At 36.8% G+C, this 20,793-nt stretch overlaps 1 protein-coding gene across 1 annotated transcript; it reads left to right on the forward strand.

Annotated features, from left to right (window-relative positions):
• The first annotated feature begins 6,512 nt into the window (after positions 1–6,512).
• On the forward strand, positions 6,513–20,724 carry LOC117404002 (interleukin-31 receptor subunit alpha). The gene is made up of 16 exons (XM_034924151.2): positions 6,513–6,656; positions 9,783–9,836; positions 9,973–10,023; positions 10,239–10,353; positions 11,000–11,160; positions 12,257–12,390; positions 13,491–13,635; positions 14,763–14,845; positions 15,173–15,368; positions 15,471–15,641; positions 16,215–16,346; positions 16,445–16,597; positions 17,016–17,159; positions 17,844–17,937; positions 18,192–18,273; positions 18,602–20,724. Exons 1-16 carry the CDS (start codon positions 6,611–6,613, stop codon positions 19,001–19,003), a joined length of 2,163 nt encoding a protein of 720 aa, XP_034780042.2. The 5' UTR covers positions 6,513–6,610; the 3' UTR covers positions 19,004–20,724.
• The last annotated feature ends 69 nt before the right edge of the window (positions 20,725–20,793 follow it).

Below are 20,793 nucleotides of genomic sequence, written 5' to 3' on the forward strand. Positions count from 1 at the left end.
AATAATTTGGGGAAATCCCCACATAGTGCCTCATGTGGAAAAATCTAATGTATCTGTGTTAGTCTTCTTACTATCCAGTGTACTGAAACTATCAGTACTTTTTTTGTGAATGAAACACACCGATTCACATGAGCTACAGATATGACAAAATGCAAGAGCTTAAAATAGTATGACTCATTATTTCTGCACCCCCTTTTATTGTGCAGAGAATCATTTGGTTCTTTGTGTTGAAGGTTATTCAGGATATTGTGGAAGAAATTCATAGTTGTAATTGAATGTACTTTATAAAATGATATTTCAAATCTTAAACTATGCAACTGAGATACTAAGTTTGTCTCCCCCCTTAACATTCTCTAGTCTAGATCTACTTCAAAGGATTCTGCATTAGTACTTGAATTATTGTAAAACGTGTTTGACATGCATGTAACGGTAATCTAGTTAGGAGGATGAAACTGATATTTTTATCCTTTGATGATCAATATTATTATTGATTTCTTAGCAGACGCCCTTATCCAGGGCAACTTACAATTGTTACAACATATCACATTATTTTTACATACAAAAACCCATTTACACAGTTGTTTTTTTTTTTTTACTGGAGCAATCTAGCTAAAGTACGTTGCTCAAGGGTACAGCAGTGTCCCCCACCTGGGATTGACCCCACGACCCTCTGGTCAAGAGTCCAGAGCCCTAACCACTACTCCACACTGCTGACAATATAACTAAATGAAGTTTTGTTTTCCTGTTATCTCTCCATGGCGGTGGGGACGCTACTTGTGTTAATGACACACATTGCTTGCGTAAAAGGAAGCGTCATTCAAACTAATTGCCGTCGGGTTTAGCTTCCTGTTTACCCGGAAGTGATTGGCTCACCAAAGTAATCGCCTCTTTCGGCGCTATATTTAAAGCAAAACCAGCATGAATTCATTCTCTTACCTATATGCAAACCAGAAGTAAAAACATTTAATACAGCATAACACTTTGCTAAGATTAAAAATACAAATTCTAATTTGAACTACTGAAACTATGACTTGAACTAAACTGATATTGTGTATTTGGAAACTGGTTGAGCTTCTCAGAGGCGGCTGTGTGGTCTAATGCTTAAAGAAAAGGGGCATGTAATCAGGAGATCCCCGGTCAAATCCTGGCTCACTCACTGTGTGACCTTGTCACTTAACCTACACGTGTACATAACCGTATATAAGCCTGCGTGATTCTGAAAACGTTTGAATAAATATGTTATTCCTGCTTGTGTCTATGCTTATAATTCTGGTGCCATGATTTCTATGTTCTTCTTACTTTTGTGAGCCTAAATAAACTTAATAATTTGTATGTGCTGAGTTTCTTTTTGCCTGTTATGAGTACTGAAGTAAGCATTTATGATTGATTTGGGATCCTTAAACCTATATACAGTGCCTTGAAAAAGTCTTCACACCCTTGAACATTTTTCACATTCTACTGCCCAAAAAATACAACTCAAAATGCATTAAAGTAGGAGTTTGTTTCACTGATCTACACAACATCATCTACACTTTCAACATGAAAGAACAATTATAGAAATATTCAAAAAGTAATTAAAAATAATAATAAAAAAGTCTTGATTGCATAAGTCTTCACACCCTTTGTCATAGCAAACCCAGATTAGCTCAGGTACAACAAATTGCCTTAACAAGGCACATAATAAGTGAAATAGAGCCCACCTGTGTCCAATCACAGTAGTTCAACTGATCCGATTACTCTTGGATGAAGAATCAAGCTGTTTCTGTTCTATGAAGTAAATTTGAAGCAAATGGCGAAACATGCCGAACAATGAGCTGCCAAAAGAACTCAGGGATAAAGTTATTGAAAGGTACAGATTGGGGGAAGGCTATAAGAAATGTTCAATGTCTTTGAATATCCCTTGGGGCACTGTCAGGTCCATCACTGTAAAGTGGAAACAGTTTGGCACCACCAAGACACTGCCTCGATCAGGCCGTCCCTCCAAAGTCAGTAGCCGTGGCTTAAGGAAACTGCTGAGGGAGTTCACTGTGAGGCCTAAGAATACTTTTAAAGAACTACAGAGATTTCTGAAGGTTGTTGAGGAAGATGACTGACATTTTTTAGTCTCATCGATTTTCAAAGCGGCTTTCCTAAAACAGCAAGCTCCTTCATCACATCCCTGAGAAAGTTCAATACATACAACCAAAACAAAAATGCTACAATAAATAGCATCAGGCTCCTCCAATAGTTTCAGTGAAATTAACATGAATGAAACAACATCTGAAACAAGAGTTTCTGTGTTTCTCCACAGCAGATGTGCAGGGGATGCTTTTATATCCCGTTACCTTCACCAATTCAATGCCTTACTGTGAGGTTTACACATTAGGGTTTGAAAGTCAGGCCAGAAATCAACAAGTACATCTAGGTTATATGGTTTGGGGTTGGCAGCCATGCACCTCGAGTGAAAAAGGAGAGTTGTCTCTGCTGACTTCAGTTCTTCAGTGGCCAGTGTCAACATCTTGTTTGTGAGTTCTCATCATTCCAGTGTTCAGATTGGTACTGCAAGTGATGAGCCACCTGTCTCACTCTCCTGAAAGTGATGCTTTTCCCAGGAGATCCGCACTGGACGTTTCTCAAGAGACTTTGGATAACAAAGCCTGGGGCCACTGAATGCAGTTAAAAACCTTGGTGACTACTATCCAACTACCTCCTTAACCAAGGATGATATGTCTAACCGATCAAATCTTTTGGGGTTTAAGAAGGATCCAGACTACAGAATAGTGTATTTGGAGTTGAATTGACATGAATTAAAATAATCAAACAGGTAAACAAGGTCGGCTGAGATATGGCATCAAGTTAATCAGAGTAACATATGGTAGCAACAGTTTTAGCTTGCATGAATTTATGGCTGCAGCCTTGCTTCTTGAACAGCATGTTATAAACTGTTTGGTTAGGTAGCTTTTACATAATACCAACAACACATAAATCAACTGACATTTCCTGTTTGCTTGCACCCATTTGGAATTTTGAACATAAAAAAAAACTAGAGGCACTTTGCACTACTTGGTAAATTGCATTTCAGAGCACATTTCTATGTTTTTCTCAGTGTAAAATGAGTACAGTGCATGTCTTTTTCCTAAGAACTTATACAAAACTGTATAATATTTTGTTGGGTTATTTAAAAAATGGTTAGTGCCCTTATTCGATAAAATATTGGGCTAGATTCTCAAAGCTATTTACTCAAATTCATCATTTCCATTATTTTTGTCTGATAGGCAATAACACTGTTCCATTCTAAAATGGTTGAGAAGCAACTCAAGACTGCTCACATGCCCTCGTATCGAATGTCCGAGTTGTTTATTTGTGGTTTGGTGACTTTATTGAGTGTGTTACTTTGTGAAAATATCAGTTAATGACATTTTGGAGTAAGGATCTTTGAGAATCTAGCCCACTGTCACTAGTAAATTATGCAATTTGTTTCAGAAATACTATACTATGCTTTTTATCACTCAAATCCAGCTTGCACAAAGGAAATGTACACTGAATGTGATAATTTTCTTAAAGACAGCAACCTAGCATGACCCTTACTCAGTTAGAGAACAGAAAGATCTCAATGATAAGCAGACTGACTGTTTTAAAATAACAATCACCAAAAGGGTTTCTCACAGGAAGTACTAAGACTAGCTTAGTACATGAGAAACACTTTTAGTCTCTGTTATTTTTAAAACCCTCAAATATATTTCTTCACTGCTTTACAATGTTTTTATTTTTATTTTATTAATTGAGTTTCTGCTTTAAAAAGGAAAAACAAATAGCACCAGTTAGTTGAGTGTTGGCATGACTGATTGATTTAGATTCTTATAAATACATGTTTATTTTTTAAATGAAAACTCCTCAGTTATCCAGTGTTTAGAATATTATGAAGTATAAAAATACAATGATGCATATTATCAATGCAATGCATTCCTGTAATAATGGTTTAAACTAACTGTTCTACTAGCTCACCGTATACTCTGATTAATTTTAATCTTGGACTTCCTAATGGAAGGTTTGGAAGTTTTATTTTGTTTCAACCAACTTATGATTATATAGATTCACCCAAATTTCTGTAGAAATTTGGTGGCGTCCTATTCCATTCATTTATCAGTGAAGTGTTCACTTGGTGGCATGCTATTCCATTCATTTATCAGTGAAGTGTTCACTTGGTGGCATGCTATTCCATTCATTTATCGGTGAAGTGTTCACTTGGTGGCATGCTATTCCATTCATTTATCAGTGAAGTGTTCACTTGGTGGCATGCTATTCCATTCATTTATCGGTGAAGTGTTCACTTGGTGGCATGCTATTCCATTCATTTATCGGTGAAGTGTTCACTTGGTGGCATGCTATTCCATTCATTTATCAGTGAAGTGTTCACTTGGTGGCATGCTATTCCATTCATTTATCGGTGAAGTGTTCACTTGGTGGCATGCTATTCCATTCATTTATCGGTGAAGTGTTCACTTGGTGGCTAAAATGAAAAGCTTTAAAAAGAGTAAAGAGTTGATGGTGATGGTGGTCTTGGTAATCCTGACAGCTTTTAGCAGCTGCAGTAAAACTTGCCCCCTGTTGCATAAACCACAAGAGCCCACTTTGGAAGTGCTTTTCACTGGTTGCAGGATTGTAAGTGGGGGCTAACATTAGCAGAGCTGTATTTGGTACGTGTGTGCAGTTGTATCAGGGAAAGCTGTGTCTTCCATTGGAAAGTCTGAAGATTGCCGTCAGCTGTTAGTTTCATTTGTTTATTTTGGTGTATGCTACTAATAAAGTGTGCAAAAGCACTTAAATACATTTTAAGTTGTTTGTGTGTTGCCTGCATGATTGTTGCCACTTGGTCTACATTGCCACACTGTGTATAACCTTTTTAAACTTATAAAGGTGCTTAGACAACAAAACTGAAAGTAAAGAACAGATAAATGAATTAATAAAGGCTGCATAGAGGTGCTAACAAGTCACAAGGCTTGATCAGGAAACTGATAACGTAAAACTGTTGTAGAATAATATTTTTTATTTAAATCTACTCTGTTTTTAGTTAAAACTCACATGAGTTCTCTTGGGAGAAGTATGAATGTGGGCTAATTATGAACACATGTTGTACTTGCTTTAAATTTTGAGCAATCTTGTTTGCAAATTTAGATATGCTGTATTCTCACCAATTACTCCAGTCTGTTATTAAGCAATGTGTATTCAACTGTTGAAGAGTTTCAGAACCGCTGTAGTGTTTACAAGAAACACATTGACCATTGCTGTATCCCATGTTGTCCATATCGCGGAATGCATTTTTCAACACATACCTGATAGTTTTTTATTCACACACCATAGGTACATTTTACCTCAGGAGAAAGAGATTATTTTTTTCTGTATCCAGTTCATGCTCCCTTCTGTAACAATGCTGGTGCTCTGGTTGAAATGAAAGGCGTTGTGGAAACAGAAAATCAGCATTGTAGGAAGGCGCGAGATCTGGATAAACTGTGATCCTTAGAAGAGAATAAGGAGTAAATGTTGAGAAATGTGTTGACCAGTTGAAGAGTCAGGAATAGGGTTATAAAATACAACACTGCAATACCAACAACACAGGACACAGCTAAGGCAACAAACTTTGCAAAGAATATCCAATCATTTTTACGGTTTTCTTTTTGTAATCATGTAAGGACAACAAATAGGGACTGTTTTATATTTTATCTGTTAATAACATTATATAGCTGGAACACACAGGTTACATTTTTCAGGTAATTTAATTTAATATTTGCTGTAAAGAAAAACTACAAATACAGTATGTAAAAAAAATAAAAGTACTTACTTACATGGTTTATACACATTTTAATGTAAATTTGATGTTTGAAATTACAATAATCATGCTCTACACCTTTACATTTTACCTGTCCACCGCTCAAGGCACCAATTGAACTCAGAGAATGTTTCGAGATGAGTGAGTGAGTGAGTGAATGACGCTACTCAAGTAGCCCGGTCAAACAAGCTCTTCAATAGTAGCGCTGTCTCTGTCCCCTGAAAACATACAATGAAAGAGATTTGAGATTTATTTCGCACTTTGATCTTGGCATTATTGGGAACTTCTAGGTCTGCCCGGGCAAAACCCGGAATGAAAGATCTTTGTGATTCATTTCGTACTTTGCCCGGACAATCCGCGAATTGCCCAGTTTCGGGGATTGCCAGAAACATATGCGCTGCATGGTTCACTAAGAGGAAGTGATAGAAATGTGCAATCGTCATGCAAGAGAATAGACTGATATAACAAACTGGTGGCTTTGCCACTTAAAAGTTAAGTATAAGTACATAATGCTTCATGAGATGAAAAAAAAAATTATACAAAAAGGCATATTTTACCCTTTATAAGCAATATTCAATGTTCTTAAACTGAGTAAAACATGAGTCACTGAGACCTGCCCCCTTGTGACAAAGATGTATTTAAAGTTTGTGGCTTTTCGCCAACGCTGGTGGTAATGAGAGACTTGCTACATGGATCATTCGTAACTCTGTTGCTCGCAGCACCTGCTTGTGATGCGGGGGGATTGGAAAGATATGCCTGGGAACTTTGCTTGTATTGATCACTGTAACATGTAGTAAGCAGAGGATGAAGAATGTCGCATTCTTGTTACTGCTCCGATATGTCACAATGGGTAAGTCTGTGATTTTTGCTTGTTGCTATTACAAAGAGAGGCTGGTGTTTATATACTGCTCATCCATAACTATAAAGAAATATAGAAATGTAAAAAAATAGAAGGTAAGCAATATTTAAAGGAAAAAGACTGAGTCTGTTAATCGATTTAGTATGCTTAAATACTGTAGAGAGAATATATTTTTGTTTCAATGAGCATATTCGAAACCAGTAAGAAAACTTCTGCGATTAATATTTTTTAACACCTTTTTTTTTTCCTTGAACAAAAAAGAGGTTTAAACTTTGCATTGGAGCTGCTGTTCAGTCAATCTGGAACTTTTTTTTAATTGGAAATGACCAGCATCAAAGCATGTGTGGTTCGGATCAGTGTTAGAAATGAATGTACATTTACATGGAACTCATTTGAAATGCTACTTTGTATAAATAGTTGGTAACATTTCTAAAAACAATACCCATGCCACTTAAACATAAACTGTGCTTATAAGTAGAAACAGTGTGCGGTGTACGAGGAGGATTGTATCCCATTACTGCAGGTGTTAATGTAGCACTAAGGGGCTGGAAGTGCCACAGGTTGCCCACTCCTGCTGTTTGCAGGGAAGATAAGCACACTGCAAGCCCTTTAGTGTTTTTTATTATTATGTAGATACTATCAACATGTAGCACCTGGTAATGGAGACGTTAACCTGGCAGGAAATAACTGAGAAAATAACAGTTATTTGACAGAAATATATTTTTATTTTCTTTTAAGCCTTTCATGCATGAAATATTGAAAATAGCAGGGGGAAAAAAACATTTATTGGGGCCTGATTAATTAAGGGGCAGTAATTTGGCCAGAATTGAAGGAGGAAGATTGAGATGATTGCCATGGTATTTCCCAGTGTCACGCCCGATTTACTGACTAATTAGAAGCAAAAATACCAGTTGGAGAAATTTAATTAGCATACACATTGTGGGTGGCAACAGGTCTGAAGTTGCACACGGTATTTATTCTGTTGACAATGAAAATGTTGTGGGGGGGGGGGGGGGGGGATATGTTTTGGCTCCAGTAAAAACCAACTGTATAAACAGATACCAGAACTTTCTTTACCTTAAGAGCTTTTATTTATTTATGTATTTATTTGTTAGTTTAGTTAGTTCGTTATTCATATATTAAGGTACTATATATGTATTTGTATGTTTTCAATGTGTGTTTATTAAAATAAATAATATTAATAGCCTAATAAATATGATGGCATATTAAAATATCATTAATGTGTTCTCTGTACACATTACATTATGTAAAAATATAGATATGTACAATAGGCTTAAACAGTACAGTAGTCAAATCAAATTAGCAGGCTTTGTTTTTAGTCTGTCCTACATGTGATACAAAACAACCCCCACCCCCCAATCTTCCACAGCTTCCGACGCCTATGCTCTCCTCTTTGCGGCAGCTTTCAGTGCGCAAAATCCTTTGATTAGCTCATGAATGTATGGCAGCTCATTATCTGTGTTTAACATGATGCTTTGCATACGTAAACATCATTAATGTTGCCTTGCACTTAGGCAATTGCTACACCTCTTCTTACAAGGTGCAAACCATTGTAGAAGGGAGTAACTAAGAGCTGTACAAAAGCACACCTGCAGAGACGGCTTTTGGCTTCAAGATGCCTTCAGGATGGCTGCTGTGGTACACTTCCTGATGCTGCGACACTTGGCTCTTGTTAAGGAGAGGCAGGAACATGTTCAGAGGTGAAGGGCAAGATGAAGAAGACCCTGCATATTCAATCCCAGGATCACTTTGTTTGGGGTGCCGGAGGACGCGGTGCTAAAGCGTTATCGTCTCACTCTGCAGGTCATCCTAATCCTAATAGCTGAATTGAGTGATGAGCTAGACCCCCGCGTTAATCTTGGGACCGCTATCCCTGCACATGTGAACGTGCTGTGTTCTCTGCACTACTTAGCCTCTGATTCCTGTTAGACCACAGTTGGAATGTCTGGAGGGGTAGCCCAATCCACCTTTTCCAGAGTGCTAGGCAAATTTATAGATGTCATGCTGAAAAGGGCAAGCCAATACATATAATTTCCTAAGGATACTCGCATAACTGATGTTGGCTGAGGCTTTTCTAAACAAATACATTTCATGCTGAGTGACCTCAGCCGTTTTTTTTTTGTTTTTTTTCTGTGCGCCAAGAGGACTTTGCTGCCCTTCCTGTGACATATTTTTTTGCTTTATATTTTCGTGCTCCACAAATGTCATACAGCGACTATTGCTCTCTGAACTCTTAAGTCTGCAAGTGCTGACTTTTAAATAGACTGATGCGCTCTTTGAGACTCTCATTATCATAATTGAGGATCATTATTTGTGCGTGTTGAGTAATTGACATTATACAAATATGTAGCAATAAATTTACTTAAAAATACTTTCCATCATACATTAAAAGTATATATTTGTAATAGACACAATATAATGCAACATTTTAGTGCTTGCATTTTTTTCAATGATTTTTTGAAATGTTCTCCCAAGTCTAAAATAATGTGTAGTATTTTGATATCACCTACCGGACATTATACAGGATATAATATTGTTTTTCCACCTGAGGCAAGGAGAAAGTCATACATTTTAGTCTTGAATGTCATTAATTTCCAATTATCATTTTTATTTTAAAAGTATGTAAAAGGAAAAAGTCTACCATTTATAAACGTTTAAATAATATTGAGGGTCATTTTCAGGGGTATTTCTTACGACGGAAAGTGCAGACTCATAACCTTCCTGAACTACCCAGGAACAAGAGGGAGAGTATTTAAGGTCTGCATTATCCTTTTTGATCTCCCTGAGGATGACATTACAGCTCGATACCGTCTATTTCATTATGTACAATTTTTTGTATTCGTTGTATAATAAACTTGGTTCATTATATTATTTTCTAATGGTACAATCGGCACCCTAATTTTGTACTCGATTATCGTATAGACATTGATTTATCAACGCTAATCGATGCATTGACGTTTTATTTTTCAAAATAAAGAAGCATTCGTTTTTTTAACAGAAGATCCAATAACTAAAAACACCGTTGTGCATAATAAGGTACGCTGTCAGTGTTTAGATTTCTTTTGATGGATTTTTTTCTTGTTTTATTCCATGCAGGCATTCTTTATGGATGTACGTTGTTTAGTCGTGTTAACTGCCAGTCTTGCTCAGGTATTTATTGACATATCTTTTATTTATGATTACAGTTCTTTAGAATATAGGTGTCTGCATGGTCTTTGATATTGTTTCATATTAAATCAAATGTCTCCGTAAAAACTGACTGTTTTTTTTTTTTGTTTTTTTTTAGTGATCACAAATTCTACATGTTTTGATCTTGATTATTGCCAGACAGGCTCAGGTATTTTTTTTATTATTTTCATTTGAATTAATTAAATTCTGTGATCATACATGGGTCTCAGTCTTATGGGTTTTCTTTGGTTCTGTTTCACAAAGACCATTTTTATAAGGTGTTATTTAAGGATGCTTGTTTGGTCTGTCATGTTCTATGGATGGATGGATGGATAGATAGATAGATAGATATACATATGTTGTTGTTTTTTTTAATTTTTGCAGATGGGATCGATGGCTTGGAATGTTACAAACAATATCTTGAAAATCATTTGACTTGCACTTGGAAGCCTGGAACTCGCGCCTCAAACGCTACGACATACACATTAATAACGGAACAGTAAGTTCTAAGTTATGGTATATATGTTGCAAGAAATGACAAATTACAGCTTTGGACAAAAGTTGATCAAAATGAATGATCAATATTGTTATCATTGTCTACAGAGGTTGTTGATAAAACTGTTAGTGTGGGCTTTATTTAAAGCCTTTTCAGTGAAAGCTGAGGTTTGTTCAGAGGATCTCGCAACATCAGGGAGAAAAAAGTTGGTCTTCTGAGAATGGTACCCAAGGTTTCTCTCGAAAAATCTCCAAAATGACAAAGCAAGAGTGCATTTCACTTACTTACCATGGGTTTGGGAGAACTTCAAAAATAATCTTTTCCTTACAAAAATTGAAATGGCTATATAGGAACATATGGTTCTGGTCCGGTTCCTAGTTGTGATTCATTGCAGATCTTGGTCTAGTGTTTTTTTTTTTTTTTTTTTTTATTTAGAGTGACCAATTATTATTTTTATTTATTTTCCCACAATTTGGTATGTCCAATTATGTTTTGACTCCTCGCCACAGCGAGTCCCCACACAGCACATAGGTGCAGAGAGTGTCCTCAATCTCACAAGCTAGAATCACTTTTACACCGAGCAATCCAGAGCAGAGGTGTATTTGTAATATATTAACATGTTGCTTAATTAATGTTTTGATTTCATAAGGATCGACAGAAGCAAATGTAAAAGATGCAAGAACATTTTAAATACATTCCACTTAATTGAAGGGCTATTCAGTAAAAATTCTGTGACCATTTGGGTCGTTGAAAGTGACCCCAACAGGAATTGTTCCAAAGCAATTTTCAAAGGCACGCCAAATCAGTTGGGTAAGTAACACCCACTGAACAGCTCTACATGGTCAGTATTTATTTTTATTCCTTAATCCTGCATCAATGCCCCAGCCTTGGGGGCCGATTGGTTCGGTTTCACCTCTGAGAGGGCGGCTCTGCCTGAGCCAGGGGGAAACCCTGTATTCTTTACTAACAACTTGCTTTCATCTATGCCCATGTTCCTCTCTGGCCCCTTCCTGTTCATTTCCTTCTGTCTCAGAATTCCTGTTGCTCCGCGTGGCTCTGTCTCAGAGGTCTGGCCACACCGTTCTCCCTAAACATAAGCTTTCCTTGTTAGTCAGGGATGACTTCTAGTCTTCTCAAATGTATCCTCTATCCTTCTCTTCATTTTCCCTTTGGAAGTAACGCCCACTTCCCAGGATAGGAGGCTGATCGGCTCGGTCTCACCTCTGTGAGGGCGGCTCTCCACGAGCCAAGGGGAAAGCATGTCATCTTCCTAAAGTCACAAGCACATGATTCCTATTTCAAGTCCCAGGGCTTACTCCTCTCAGCCCTTGCGCCTGTCCCGTGAATGGTTTGGTAAAATGAATGCAATTTAATTTTGAGTTTTATTATTTTTTTTAAAGTATGCTGCATCCATGCAATGTTCACAGGAAGCTGTCATGAAGTGAATAACAAAGTCTTAGATATAAAGTGCATTTTATTTATTATTATTATTATTATTTGTTTATTTAGCAAGGCGACTTGCAGAGACTAGGGTGTGTGAACTATGCATCAGCTGCAGAATCACTTACAACAACGTTTCTCCTGAAAGATGGAGCACAAGGAGGTTAAGTGACTTTCTCAGGGTCACACAATGGGTCAGGGATTTGGTTACAAGCCCTTTTCTTTAACCACGCACCACACAGCCTCCTATACCAATTTAAAATAAATTGGTAACAGACACAGTCAGGTTTTAAGAATTAACAGAGAGTCGAGCGGGTCGGCCAGAATTTCAACTTCTGAGGTCATTTCTGACTGAGTTTGTGCCATCTGTGTACTTTGCTTTATCTGTGAATTTCTCTCCACCTTTCTCTGAACCCGTCTATGGAAATATTTTTCTCCAGCTGAATGTATTGGTTGTTTGTTTCAGTAAGATGTCCTCCACCATCACAAATAAGTTATACAAGAGGTCAAGGAAAGTTACACATATCTTGGAAAAAAGGAAAAAATGCTTTGCAATATCTGGTTCAATTCAGAGAATCTAACATGGTTACCTGGAAAACGGTAAGTCAAGCCAAGTCAGAATAAATAGAATTAACTACTGTGCCTCATTTACAGAAAGTACTGCTGCACAAAACGATGATTCAATTTTTCAGATGAGCTCTCCACAGGTGAGGGTCGTTGCTGCTGATTGGATTGAAGAAACAGCTGCTTATATTTGTAGTGACTGCTGCTTTTCTTAGACTGCAGAGAAAAGCAAACCACACAAATCCAAGCGGCTGCTTCTTCACTTGCTACAGCACTAACAGAAAGTTTCATTTGCTCACAGATACTTGGAGTGACTGCACCTCAGGTAGCATGCCTGCAGTTCCATGACTTCCCTCAAAGACAGTTTAGCTTGATATATCAAAAGAAAAATCAATGGTTATGTTTACAGTTACTTTTTGGATCCTTTCTTTTTCTCGTACGGTATTTTTCTAGAGTTTAAAAATGCATGTTTAAAGCATTTCCTGTGTTTGACCAGTGCACGCAGTTTACAATGGTAATATCCTTCCCCACCAACCTTGACGGATCCTTTTTTTAAGCAATCCATGCTGTAATAGTTAGTAAGCATGACAAATTATGATATTAGCAGAAACAACAATAGAGAATTATACAAAAGTTAAGTACTAGGAAAATGTAGATGATATAAAGTATCCCTTTAACCTGTTTTTTCTGGGAGCACCATATGTTGTAGTTGGCTTTGTACACTGTTATAAAAGTTTACCATGGTATTTTTGCACTGTATTTTTGAAGTTTTACAATGCTTTTGGTTATACTATGCATTTAGCAATAGTTTAACCAGGTTTGCCGCGTTTGTTAATATGCTTTACCATACCTTGCTATTCTTTATGATGCTTACCCATGCTTTACCACACTCTCACTATGCTTTATTATTACACTTTGCTGTGTTTTTACTATGGTAAACTTTTATAGGGGCAGAATCTAGGTTACAACTCTCATAGTAGTGCTGACTATTCAAAGATGAATCAATCATAAAATCTGCTGATATATGAATAATTTGAATAGCCACATGAACAATAGTTTGAAGGATTAGACTGTACTTGGGAGTTTGTTGTAACAGGGTATCTAATCATAAACATCCCCTGTGTGCTTATTTGTAGGTCAAATCAGATAATAATCATGAAGTCACAGTGTCTGGGTTGAATCAATCAGTTTCGTATGCAGCTCAGGTTCAATGTAATCCTAATAGCACCAGTAAGAGGTGTCAGAAGTGCATGTGGAGTGATGTTTTGTTTATCCCTCCTGGTAAGTAATCTCTAACTAAAGTTTGTGCAATCTGCCCATTAACTAGGATCAACAGCAGGGATGTCCACAATTCAATAGCTGTTGATATGTTGTGGAGCCGAGGATAGTAAATAATAAAGGACATCTTTTACTCTTGTTTTAAAAAAGCTAGCAGAGCAAACATGACTCAGATTCAGGGCTGTGTGTAAACAAATACTGCACACATGATGCCCTGAAAATGTAGCAATAAGGGTAAAGTGAGATTGAAATATACTGTTGATGTAACTTAAAACGTGAGTATCGATGTTTCTTAAGAAACTGCACAGACGCCATTTCTTAATCAGTGTTAAGTTTATTTCATACATGCAGGGAAACCAGTCCAAGTATAGATCCGATTACCAGTTGTTACGTCTTTTACATGACATTAAATACCCTTCTGCATAGGTGTCTCTCTCCTCCTCTTTCTCTGACACTTAACCAATAGAAAAGGTACAACACATTATTCTGTTACCATATATTTCATTGTGTGTGTGTGTGTGTGTGTGTGTGTGTGTGTGTGTGTATGTGTGTGTGTAATCTAGTGTGACGACCTCTGAACTCAGTGCATTCTTCAGACCCCTGGTGGTGCCCCAAAAAAGGTCCATACATCTGGTTTTTGTCATCTTCCTTGTTCCTATCTCTCCGTTTTGCCTGAGACCCTTTGAGTCCAGTGGCATTATCACTTATTCTCCCTGTGAACCTTTGGGTCCAACGGCAGTCCCTGGGAGCCTTTTAGCTTCTTTATGCTTTGTATTCCCAAAAGTCTTAGAGCCTGGCCCCTTCTGGTCCACAGCATTGTTATCTTGTTAGCTTGCAGTCAATGTTGGACAAGAAGCTTGTAGACGCAAGGTCTCTTATCAATTGTTAGCAGTAAATGCAATTTGAACCAAACAGTCTGCTATCTGCAATATTAGTCTCTTTTCAGAAAAGAACACCAGTATAGCTCTGCCAGTCCACATGCGTAGCAAACTGCTAATCAATTCTCGATCCATGTTTTCCAACAACTGTACACATCAAAGAGATGGCATTCAGTCTAGTGAGATACCCCTCTTGTTTACTAGATTTCTTTTTAAATCACCTTGATTGTGTATTTTGTTGTTGCTAAATAGAGTTGACAGAGGTGCCAAATATTGTGGAGTTTATTACGGAACTATTACCCAGCGGGAAGCAAAGGATCCATATGAGTTGGAAGGTACTTTCTTTATTATTTAACTTTTAGTTTTAATAAAAAAACTAAATAAATAAAAATACTTTCAATGTTTGCATTTGCACATGATTTCAAATCGGATTACTGTTTGTGTGACCAATGGCCCGTCTATATAATACTCCATCAAAGCTATGAAGTTTAAAGGATATTATACTGTGTGTCAATACTTAGTGGTTTGATTCTAGTGTTTTAATATTAACAGGCATTTGTCTTAAAAAAAGCCCAGGAGTTCATTAAAAACTTGTGTAACCCCTGTCCGCTGATGTGTCAGATACGGCTGGTTTTAATTATTTACCTTCACATTTTCTTTAGTACAACAGCAATGTCTCAGGATACAGTGTCACTGTCAAAGAAGAATCTGGAGAATTTCAAGAGACCTTCAACACTACCCTTCCAGAGATCAGTCTGACTCTCTCTCTATCTGCCTACTTGGTCCGTGTTGTAGCTTTTAACAGCGGTGGACAATCGCCGGCATATCAAAGAAAGATCCCAGAGCCTCAAAATATAGGTAACCGTTTTGTGCAATAGTCAATATGTTTGCTTGAATTAGCATCTGTGGTTTTGCTTCAAATTATTTTAAAACTACTAACCTTTGAAAATATCTTTACAGACTTGCCCGGTCAAATCAATGTAGCTGCCTGCTCAAATGAGAGCTTTTCTATTTCCTGGAATAAAAGCCTTGTTAAAAACTACACCTGCTATTCTGTTGTGTGGGGCCTTGTTCATGGAAACAAGACATCGCAATCGTTTCATTCTCTGTCAGAAAAGATATCCTTACGAGGTATGTTTTACCAGCAGTTCATTTTAATTGTATCTAGTGCCTGGTACTGCAGGAGGCTTGCTTAGGGCTGTTTAAATATCATTAAAGAGGAAAAGGTTCCAAGTTGTTTTTCAAAGCACTTTAACCAGTGAAAATGTTTATGAATGTTTTTGTTTTTTAAATCCTTAATTCAAAACATGAATAGATAAACTGGGCAAAAAAGCTCCATTCCCAATATCGTCTCAAAAATCGAATTTCAATACTACATTTAAAACATATTTGGCCAAATACTTAAGAAATGTTTGATGCACATCCCTTTGGTAAATCTACTTGCTTTGTGCTGCACATGTAAATATGCCTCCATCCTTGTAAGGTGCATTTTTGTAGCTGGCTTATAAGAAAGAACATTTTTAACTAACAGCAATTATAGTTTTTGTATAAATGCATGAATCAACCAACAGCCAGTCAGATTTGGGAATTTTGTATCTAAGATGTTCTTGTCTTTAGGAGGAGATTTGAAAATAGCCTTGATGCAATATCGGAGAGAAATTGAGAATGCATGCTCTTAATACAGTATTACATTTGTATTTTCAGGGACCTTGGAACCTTACAAAATATACCGATTCATTCTGCATTTAAGACACAATAAATCCCCCTGCAACTTGAAAAGTCTGAATAACAGTGAAAGCACATATGGCAGGGCAGATGCTTATTGCGTTGAAGGAAGTAGGTTTTGTTCACTGGGACTTTTGACAAGCATTTTCAAACAAAAATGTCACTTTGATGTTGGCTTGATAAAATGTTTAAATCTGATTGGTTTACAGGACCAAAGAGTGGACCTGTCAACGTCACCTACAGCAATGTTACAAAAACTTCAGCTGTGATAAACTGGAGTAAAGTACGTGAAGAGGATCTGCAGGGATTTCTTCAGGGCTATATAATCCACTATAGAGCTAACGATACAAGTGCTTCCTCAGGTCATTTTTAAATATATATCTACTAAGAGGGAAAATTGTCCCCCAGACAGTGTATCCATGTGCAGTGTATATTTAATTCTAATTGGAGGAGTAATTGGCAAAGCAAGGCTGATGTGGTTTAGAAAAACTGCGATGCAGTATTTCAGGTTGGGGCCCTATTCACAAAACTTTATAAGCAACTTTAAAATCGCTTAACAAAACATTCCTTCAGACTGTCCTTAAAGTTCTGAGAATAGGTCCAGTAATAGACCCCATACATATGTATTCTGTTAATGATTATATTTCATTTGACCTTTATCTGAATACTTTTAAACGAATACACTGAAATGATGCCTTGCTTTTTTATATTTTTAATACTTATAATAATATATTGTATGCATGTTTTTATCTTCACATTGTGCTATTTATTCTTTTTCAGCAATCACTGTTAATTCCTCCACAAATAGTTATCTTTTAACTAAACTGAAAAGCAAAACAATCTACAAAGTCAGTGTGTCTGCCTTCACAACGGCTGGGGAGGGAGTCCGAAGCGACCAAATCATATTTGAAACAAAGCAATACGGTACATCTGAAGGCGCTTATTTTAGATTACAACACTGTAAGGCATATTGGCTCCCAAAAATCTGGATTTTCTTTAATAGCCCTGAAGTATCTAGGTTGTATATATGGTTGTGATAATGTTTTTTGTAAATCTAAATAATATACTGGTTTTGAGAACCCTTCTGGAAACCGATAGTAAAAATGTGTTTTATAATCAAATCTAAATAAGGGAGGACAGCATGCATCTTACTAAGGTTGTCAGGTGTTGATGTGATGGTGTTGAAGACGAGAGCCATAATGTCCCAAACATGTGTGTGTTTAACTATTCTTCCCTCTTAGAGCTAATGTTGATTTGTGTTCAAATGCTAGCTTGAAACCTTGAATACAATAACTATCTTGTAATAAACACCTCTTCTTTACACGACTCTTCTTTACCACACTTTATTTTCCTGATTGTTTTTAACTAAATATCGTTTTAGTTTATGATAAACCCGAAGACTGATAATGTGAATGTTGAGGCAAAACTGACAAATATTTTTCAATATATAAAAAAAATGACCACTGGAAACGTTAGCATGGTAAATAATTATCCAAGCATAAACAGCAATACAGAACAGTAGGGATACACAGTGCAGATTAAATAAAAAGTCTTACTCCTCTATTATTGTTGCAGAACCATCACTTTTGTTTGTTTGTTTCTCTACAGAGCTCAGTAATATAATTGTCATTGTGGTGTGTGTCATCTCTGGAATACTATTGAGTCTGTGTGCTGTTCCTATTTCCTCCAGAGCATTTAAAAGGTAAGAATATAATTTTATAATTATATTTTAATGGTAACACATCATAATAAATGATTGTTGTTGTATTAATTCGTTAGTGAAACTGTTTAAAAAGTAGAGGCAGAGCCAAACGTAATCCTATATAGTTAAAATAAATAGAAATAGCTTTTTAGACCTCCCTCCTGTTACAAACATAAAACCAAAAACCCTTCACATGTTAATATACTGTATATGGATATAACCTTCTTCTAACTAAACACATTTCTATTCTTCAGAGCAAAGATTTTTTTTTGGCCAAATATACCCAACCCTGGCAACAGCAATGCTATGCAGGAAATTGATAGAAGCAGCCCACTGGTATGTACAGCAAAATGAAATCTAAGGCTTACTGAAATGGAGGAGAAATACAATTGTATCACTATCACATTATATTCTGTAAATTACTTCAATAAAAGTAGTCTTTGCTGATGTACCTACATAGTCAATTAATACTATAGGAATATTTTGACTGATAACTAGATATCCCAATGCATTTTAAACTAATGTTTGTACTTTAATTTATCCTGCATTGTCTTTTCACCATTTCATGATTCCAGTCCACTTCTCAATACTGTTGAAGGCAATACATTTTCTGAAGACCACATGACATCACACTAACCAGATGTTCTTTTTTTTTTAATTTAAGGAGTTTTCGCATACCACAGCAGTACCTCTGTTTGAAGCTGACACTGATGAGAAAGATGCTGACAGCCTGCATATCATTGAAGAGTCGTCAGTGATGCTTGCAGAGATCGAGCAGCTTCAAAATGAACCTGTCCAAAGCAACGTGGATCCCAGTCCAACAAAACCAGCCCCCCCGCCTGTAAGCGATTATACCACCATGGAGTTCTTTCATCAAGTCATGCCTCATGCATCCATAGCCACTGCTGTAGCTCAAGTCCAGCCAGGCAGACAGAATGACATAGAGCTGAGTACCATGGCAACGTTGAAGGGTATGACAGCCCTTGACTATCTAAAGCAAACACTTTGCAATGTTTACTCCAATACAACTACAGCTGGAAATGACACAATTGAAACAGTGATGTGAATGTCAAGCACAGAATCTTTAGTCTTCAAAGGAAAAGGCGCCTGGCAATGAGTGAAAGCCCATCTGTTTTTAGTTGTCTTTCGAGAAGCAAGCAACAATAAACCATTGTCTGCAAAGCCTCCTGCAAGCAACAACAAGCAACAACACTGTCTTAAAGTACGATTCTGTGGGGCATGCCAATGTGGGGCATGCCAATGTAAGACTTCTTAAAATTGTTTTGTCTCACTTTTCTTTCAGAAGAGCGCATATACAGAATTAACATTATACTCATCAAGACATGTTAAAATAAATCACTCATTACCCCATATTTAGGTTTTCATCAGATTGGCGCATTTGAGGCTGTGAGTGGGTATTGCCAGCCACTCTGCAACAATAAGATCCCAATGCTCAAATAGACATTGGAAATGTTGTCCTGATTGAGAAATTTCACAATGAAAAGAACTTGTAGAAACAGTTTTTTTACAACCAGGCTCTGTTTTCTCCTCTTGGCTTGAGATCGCCCATAGCTGCCTCAGTTGGATGGCATTTCCGCTGGGTCCTAGTGGAGACACTATACTGAGTAGTGATTATACGAATACATTATTAAAAAATACAACTTTTAGTACTCCTGCAATGTGACGGGGACATTTCCCCATCGTTGAAAAAGTGATAGGGACATGTCCTCCATGTAAATTACGCCTATGTTTGTGACTGGGGTCTGCAGCTGTAATGTCTGGTCCTAAGTACTGGTGGTGATTTTATATAAACAATTTTTAGTCCCAAACTGACAGTTGCTGAGGATGATTACATTTCAGTTTCACACCCCTAGAGACCATTTCTAAATTTACCCTACCTCAGAAATGCAGCTGCATTTCAGTTCAAAAGCGTACATAATAATCTCAACAGAAGCAACAAAAGAGTATACAGGAGTATCTGTAGTATTTTGTATTTAATTATATCCTGATGTAACTATCAGTTATCTGCTGTATTATTGAATTGTATTTTGTCACACTTGTACTTGCTTGTACTCATTGTATTCATCATTGTATTTATCTTGCTCTTAATTGTATTATTACTTGCACTGTGATTCTTGAAATGTATTTGTTTACGACTGTAAGTCGCCCTGGATAAGGGCGTCTGCTAAGAAATAAATAATAATAATAATAATAATAATAATAATAATAATAATAATAATAATAATAATACAAACCACTCAAATTGAAATATTAAAAAGGTAAGGAATGTAGATAGTATAAGCAAGGGGTGTCAAACTCCTGGAGGGCCACAGTGTCTTCTGGCTTTCATTCCACCTGATCTCTCAATTACTTAATTGCTCTAATGATTTGATTAACTGGACACATTTAACACTTCTCTTCAGGCCTCAAAATGTTTCATAGGTAATGTATCTTGAATCAAGTGCATTTCTAAAACCATCAACTGTAAAAGACCTTGAAAAATATGAAATACTGTATGTCAAACTGAACAAATAATTAAATCAATTATGTTAATTGAGAGCTGGAATGGAATGAAAACCAGAAGACCCTGCAGCCCTCGAGGACTGGAGTTTGACACCCATGGTATAAGGTATCCCTTTGATTGGAATTCAAGTGAGTAATCACAGAGAATGGGGTGCTGTTCAGTCAAACTACAGTACAGGGCCTGTGTCATCCCGTTGAATCAGAAAAAACAGGAATATAACATGCTGTATTTGTATTGTATAAAATTAGAATTTGCTAAACACATGACAGATTTACTAGCAGTGCTTAAATACTTGAATTGTCTGTTTTGAATAAGCTATTAATTCCTAGGAG

This window comes from Acipenser ruthenus, chromosome 1 (genome assembly GCF_902713425.1).
Source record: "Acipenser ruthenus chromosome 1, fAciRut3.2 maternal haplotype, whole genome shotgun sequence".
Lineage (NCBI taxonomy): Eukaryota > Metazoa > Chordata > Actinopteri > Acipenseriformes > Acipenseridae > Acipenser > Acipenser ruthenus.

Excerpts from the sequence above, each read along its gene's own strand:
- LOC117404002 (XM_034924151.2), top strand. The coding sequence starts at position 6,611 with ATGAAGAATGTCGCATTCTTGTTACTGCTCCGATATGTCACAATGG. Across the intron at positions 10,354-10,999 it reads TACACATTAATAACGGAACA|GATCGACAGAAGCAAATGTA; the intron begins GTAAGTTCTAAG and ends TGATTTCATAAG. Across the intron at positions 17,938-18,191 it reads TCCTCCAGAGCATTTAAAAG|AGCAAAGATTTTTTTTTGGC; the intron begins GTAAGAATATAA and ends TCTATTCTTCAG.